Below are 6,246 nucleotides of genomic sequence, written 5' to 3'. Positions count from 1 at the left end.
CCTCAACACCCACCGGAACAACCCGATGTTAAAATCCCGTTGATATGTTTTGATTACTGTAGCGATTGTCGAAGCGCTTCAGGGGTACCCGTTCAGTCTTGGAACATATGCCCGAAAAAGTTCATAATCTTCCCATTGCTTCACCGGTGGAATGATTCAAGTGGTTCCTTTGCTCCTGTCAGCCAGCCAAACGGCGCAAGGATCGATATTACTGGCAACCAACTTGTTCACCCGTGCGAAATGACGAAGCAAACTTATTTGGCTTATTTTTCTTCCTCTAAATCAGTATGGCAACGTTTTGTTCCCGATGTCGACTAATATTTCCTTTGCAGCCTTTGAGGAGGCTGGATCGGAGACTCTCATGGATCTCGGGTTAGGAACCCTGAACAATGGAAGTCTTCAGTTGGTTGGGATGCCACAGCGCCATATTTGGTGGGACTCCGGGATTGATTGGGTGAAGAAGCTTACAGCAGCGTGGGATGCGGATGCTTCCCAACATGCGTTCCCAAGGCAGTCAGGAGGGAACATTTATGAGATGGACCAAGAGAGGTGATCAAAATTTAGCAGCGAATGGATAATATCAATTATACATTGTCAACGAGTATCTCCTCGGCTCAATCCGACGAGAACAACATGCCGCCCTTAACCCGCATATCTCATTCTCCCTTTCGACACTACTACGAGTAGTGATAGCGCCATTCTCTATGTCTTACTATACATCTTTATTTCCTCAATATCTTGTGCTTCAAGCTTTTTTTCTTCACTGTTGCACCTAGAAGCCGCCGCGTCATCCAGATGGTCATAGAACTCGAAGCAACCATTCGCCACCAGGATGGCTGAAATAAACTTCCTCATAGCATGCCTGAAGAACATACATGTCGCTCTTTGACTCTTTTTGAGCCGTTCTTGATATTCGTATCAAGGTGTATTGACAGACAGAAGGAGGTATTTGAGTACCACTAAATTATTATGGTTTCTTTTTCACACATAAAACGCTCACAGTTGCACCGTACCCCCGTATTCGTTTTCGGATCGAAGTCTCCAGTTGTATCAAGCCTGTTTAATTTCAAAGGCATGAAAATTGTAACCCAATTATACAAATTCACACTCCCGTCTTAGTCGAAGAATTTACCCCCTCTATCAATTCTAATTCTTCAAGGTTCTAACGATTTTATATCCGGACTCCTCGGAATCTCTCCCCGTCAATGCACATCCTTGCTTCCAGAAGCTGGGAATATTATCCGAGAAATACCACATGATTGTTTAATTAAAGTGAGCTCTCGCGGATTTTTGGTATGTTATCATGCTATTGTACCTGGGTACTCTTTAAAGGGTTTCTAAATATTGGGTCATTCATCGCAATACTTCCGCCAATTCTTTTGAATCGTGATGGTCAAAAAGTGTGTATGATTACATGCCTGGGAGGGCAACGTGTGAGATTTTCAAGGAATCCGACTGATACACAACAATGAACAGCCTATAGCCATACCTGAAGATACTCACCATAGAGATACCGAAGCGCTATGTCTAAGTTAAATCCTCATAGAATTACCTGGATCGCGCGGTATTTATGATTTACAAAACCATCAAAGCAGCCAATCCTATATATGACATAGCCGTGATGTCATAGCAACTTCGATTCCAGGTTCATTTAAGAGGCAATTTTGAGAGGTAGGCCAATATATATATTTCTTGGCCCATATGAACACTTCTTTGATAATGGAGAGATCTTGAGGAAACTTTCGATATAACTGCTGGTTGCATCCATCCCATTGCACTGTCATCGTTGCTCAACGGAGATAAAGCGTCATGTCTGCACCACGCGATTCGGAATCCATCAATACTACCCAGGGTGGATTTCACCCGTCAGCTCCCCGTTCTCCCCCCTTGGAGAAGCATGGTGTAAGTGTTCCCTTGAAGAGATCCCGCCTTGCTAGGCTATTGCAGTAATAAATGATTCCAAATCAATTAGCATAAACCCGGAACAAAAACGTCCCCAACAGACTACGTTCCTGAATTCCATGCACAAACGCTGCCCGCTGGTAGCGCGCCTTCAGATCGAACATTTGCTCCTCACCCTTCTGGGCAGGCACCGGAAGAAGGTACCCCAGCCATCGATGCACTTGGGGGTGCAGACTCGCGGGAATTGAATAGGGGCCTTGGCCAACCGGTCTGGGGAGAAACTTCCGCACAACTGCATCACGATGGCCAGCCACGTGGGAAACACCACGGGTCCGGGTTGGAAGGAGTAGGTGCATCGAGCAGGGAGTACATGGAGGAAGAAAAGGATATGCAGTAAAAGTTTAGTACTTTGAATTGGAGAACCACAAAGAGGTGGAATTAATGCGAACAATCGCTGATGACAGACAATGAATGGAACAACCGCATCTAAAATATGAAAGCCTTTCATTTGATTTGTAAATCTATTGCACAGTACAACCTACATCTTTAGAGCTTAGCCCACATATTTAACTATGTTCAGGTTTCCAAATGAACAAAGTCTTAAAAACAGCGATCGTACATCATGAAGGGGAGTGATGGCTGGTATGATAAAATCAATCAGTCTTAGTAACTAAAGCAACCCCGTTCGGGGGCGATGGCGCTCCGGCCGGAGGTCGGAGTAACTAGTCGCCGAAGGCGTAGGCTTGGCACTAAAAAAGCAAGGCTAATACTGGCTTGGAATCACAGCTCTTTTTTGCGTCGCCCGCACCACCTCAACACACCACGCTGCCATCTTCTTGAGCTGCGTATTTACTTGCTATACCTTCCTGTTCTCTTTTGTGGGAACCTGCGCTGTTTGAAATTATTGTCCAAAGCCTGTTTGAACATCTTTCCGAGTGGAAATTCGACTTCCGGAGCTGCACCTCAGTACAGAGAGAGGCGCAGAACGATTCTGTGAAGATGGGTGGATGCGGAGATCGATGAAAAGTGCCTTTCGCAGTACGACAGTGCGACGCTGGTCAGCCACATTGTCGAATCATGCAAGCTCTCATTGAACGTGTCTCTGCTGTCCCAGAACCTAGTAGCAAAACACTACTCGCGGGGGGAGGAAGTGGACGTGCTTGAGGCGATGGCGTGTGCAGGTCAACTTGGGATCAGGGTGCCTTGCATCAGACGGACGGTCGAGAGGGACAACGACTTTTACATCATCATGGAGCGGATTCATGGGCAGACTTTGGAGGAAGCCTGGAAGCACCTTGGCTGGCTTACGGCTCTGCGTCTGGCATTTCAGCTTCGCCGGTTCGTGCGTCGGATGAGAGAGGTGACGTCTTCCACCGCCGGATCTCTCTCCACTGGGATGTGTCGGTCTTTCTGGCTGGAGGATTTTTATAAGCTTCCTTGCCATGCTCGTCCAGAAGCTATTCCAGCGTTCATCCGCTTTTGGCTTAACTTTGTTCCATTGTCACGCGAAAAGCCTGCGTACAGCCCAAGAAAGAATTTCGCTCAAAGCCTCAAACTCCATTGGTCTTCACACACCACGATCTCGCTCCAAGAAACGTGGTTCTCGATGACAAACGCCGCCTTTGACTGTTGGATTGGGACTCCTCAGGTTTTTATCTGACTTACTTCGAATATTCGTCCATGCATAACTTCTCTGTATCAGAAAATTGGGGGTGGGTAGGTAGGCTGTGCTGGGAAACATTCTCCTGGATCTGAGTTGGATGTTTCTCCAAACAGCCCGAAGCCCTTGAAGAAATCAGGCCTCGGTTCACTCGATTCCCTCTTGGCCGGAAGAACGAGGTTCTCTTGGACGGAGCACCCTCCAACGCGGTCCATTTGAGAAAGCCAGGGATGTGATTTGCATCTCGCCTCCAGGGTTCGCGAGGATCGATACCACTGGCGGGATGGACCCGGGTGTTGCGGATCAGTTGCTCGGGACGGGAAGCCGGAAGTGATCCAGCAAAGCGAAGGCTACAGGATGGAGTGTGAGCTGGTTAAATGCATGTGAGTAACTGTCCTTGGAATTGAATTGGAAGGGAAAGATTGGGGCATTGAAGAACCAAGTTCTGGTTGTATTTGCCTTGCAAACCGCGCTTACAGGATCATAACATCTATCTTCAATACAACACGATAGTAGAAGTAGGGATGTCGAAGCCTGAACAATTGTTGCATTGTGAAACTGACATACACATCTAACGAATGAAAAAAGTCGGCACACTGGGAAAGATCTGAATCGTAAAACAATAGCGGTAAACTTGTGGCAGCGAAATTGGGCTTGGAGGTTTCCAGCGCCACGTTCCGATGGCTCCACTATGCGACCCTGTGAATAACCCCAACACTGACAATATAGTTAAAGGAAAGTTCCCTCGTCGACCGCTCTCGCGTCAGACCCGCTGCCCGGTGGATGCAACCAATATCCCGACAGCGAGTTCCAGGCTTCACCTTTGCTACCGGCGGCAACAATGTCAGCACCCTCGAGGTCAGAGATAAAAGTGTAGATCCAGTATCTACAACCCTCCTCGTTCTCCGTGAATCGATATCGATCTCGGCCTAGCCGGGAAACCAGGTCCGTAATGGTCTGCACCGTGGGCTGTCCGAGAGTTGCGAAGGAAACTCTTTGCGTCGCATTGTAGGTAAAGTCGTACGTCTTGGATTCGATAACAAGCATTCCTGTCAGTCCGTCTGCACCGTCGCCCGGTATCATGTCGAGCCTGACCGATCCACGCCCATTTGCTTGAAGGAAGGCAGCTCAGTGGTTGGTGGGGGGTGACCATCTTCGTCCCCTTTGTTTCCTTCGTTTTAGTAGGCGCAAGTGTGAATAAAAGGAGACTTTTTTCCAGATCCGCCAGATCAAAATCTCTTGCACCCCTGTTTTTCATGCGTGGGGGAAAGAGATTAGCCTCCGTCCATGTCGTCAACAGAGATTCTGTGCGTACCTTGTGGCGAGCCTTGGCTTGGGAGGTCACCACTTTCCACCGCCGTCATATCATCCACCCTCTTCCGGGCGACATGATATTGGCGATCACTTCGGGCTTACTGTGGAAACCAGAACCCCACTTTTCTTAGGACATGGGAATTTGTACTCTACGTTAGCATCAACGACGGATTCCATGGCTAGATTGTGGAGGAGTTAGCAGATGATTGTGGCTTCTCGTTTTTTTTTTTTTTTTTTTTTTTTTTTTTTTTTTTTTTTTTTGGATCGTTACGAGACATTCTGTTGTTATATTGTATGGACATGACTGAGATTGCTGAGGTGAGTTTTGTAATAAATATGTTGTTTTAATCCAATAGTCTCATTGTTGCATTTGGTACGGTTCGTGTAAATTCTGCTTCTACATCGACTGTCGTATGATATCATAGCTACTTGCTATCCAAGTTTTTAGCAGCATCTATCACGCCGTGGAGATCTGGCTACCCATCCACCGCTCCACGAGTAATGGCTATCCCGTCATAGAAACCAATCTTATTTGCTTATTTAATTTGCCTTTCCACCAGAATCTTTATATCCAATCTCTCTAAGCAAAATTCGTCGAATGAGCTTCAAATAGGGAAGGACTCAAACTTTATAACAAAAATCGTATATACCACGGGAACAAGCCACTTCCCTTCTTGCATCCGCAAGCCTCGAGTTAGGTTCGAGAAACCCTCTCTTGGGGGATTTTAAGACCCCAACGAATCTGCTTGTCGAGTTGAACAGGCCGGAAAGTAAAAGTTACTTGGCCAATCATTTCACTCCCCAGGGAACATATGTATTACTAGTTCTCTTATGCCTTGGGTTAATGGTTAATATGCTGTCTTTTCGTCAAGTGAATCATCTCGACATGCCCAAGAATATCAGAAGAGTGCAACTTAAGAGATCCATGAAATTCCTCGGTCGCCAGGAACGGGGACGTATCTCATCATCCTAACGATTCGCCCAATTTGGAACGTAAGCATTTTTGTTGTTGGGAATACAGTGTCATAGCTTCTCTGGTCTATTAAGGGGTAGAGTAACAATGACCGCTGGAAAGATTGACTGCATTTAGTTTCCAATGGACATTCAATAATCCCTACCGGCAATCACTTACCAGCAACGCGGTTGGCAGGAGCAGTCAGGTTAGCTGTCATGGGGCTCAAAAGAAGAGGTTTCATATATCACCTGAAAGACCAACGGTTAAATATCAATAGTATCTTCTCCACATTCAGATTTAATTTGTTTCAAGATGCGACGTTCTCTTTAGGCAACGCTATTAAAATCATGAACGAAATGTAAAGTACCAAGTTAGGTCTGGATCTCTCCCCCATGCTTGATGACGTCACAGATTC

The 6,246-nt window shown here is 46.5% G+C and overlaps 2 protein-coding genes across 2 annotated transcripts; both read right to left on the bottom strand.

Annotated features, from left to right (window-relative positions):
• Positions 1-1,859: 1,859 nt before the first annotated feature.
• On the bottom strand, positions 1,860-2,258 carry HCAG_02867 (predicted protein; the record flags this gene model as incomplete). Its single annotated transcript, XM_001542646.1, has 2 exons — positions 1,860-1,938; positions 2,032-2,258. The coding sequence occupies 2 exons, from the start codon at positions 2,256-2,258 to the stop codon at positions 1,860-1,862; spliced, it is 306 nt and encodes a 101-aa protein (XP_001542696.1).
• A 761-nt stretch (positions 2,259-3,019) lies between these two features.
• On the bottom strand, positions 3,020-5,154 carry HCAG_02866 (predicted protein; the record flags this gene model as incomplete). The annotated part of the gene is made up of 5 exons (XM_001542645.1): positions 3,020-3,293; positions 3,568-3,912; positions 4,332-4,588; positions 4,979-5,055; positions 5,148-5,154. 5 exons carry the CDS (start codon positions 5,152-5,154, stop codon positions 3,020-3,022), a joined length of 960 nt encoding a protein of 319 aa, XP_001542695.1.
• Between the last annotated feature and the right edge of the window lie 1,092 nt (positions 5,155-6,246).

The sequence above is a fragment of the Histoplasma capsulatum genome, genomic scaffold (assembly GCF_000149585.1).
Source record: "Histoplasma capsulatum NAm1 scaffold_2 genomic scaffold, whole genome shotgun sequence".
Taxonomy (NCBI): Eukaryota; Fungi; Ascomycota; class Eurotiomycetes; order Onygenales; family Ajellomycetaceae; genus Histoplasma; species Histoplasma mississippiense.
Note: the sequence above shows the minus strand (reverse complement) of the source record. Positions and strands in the feature narration are given on the sequence as shown.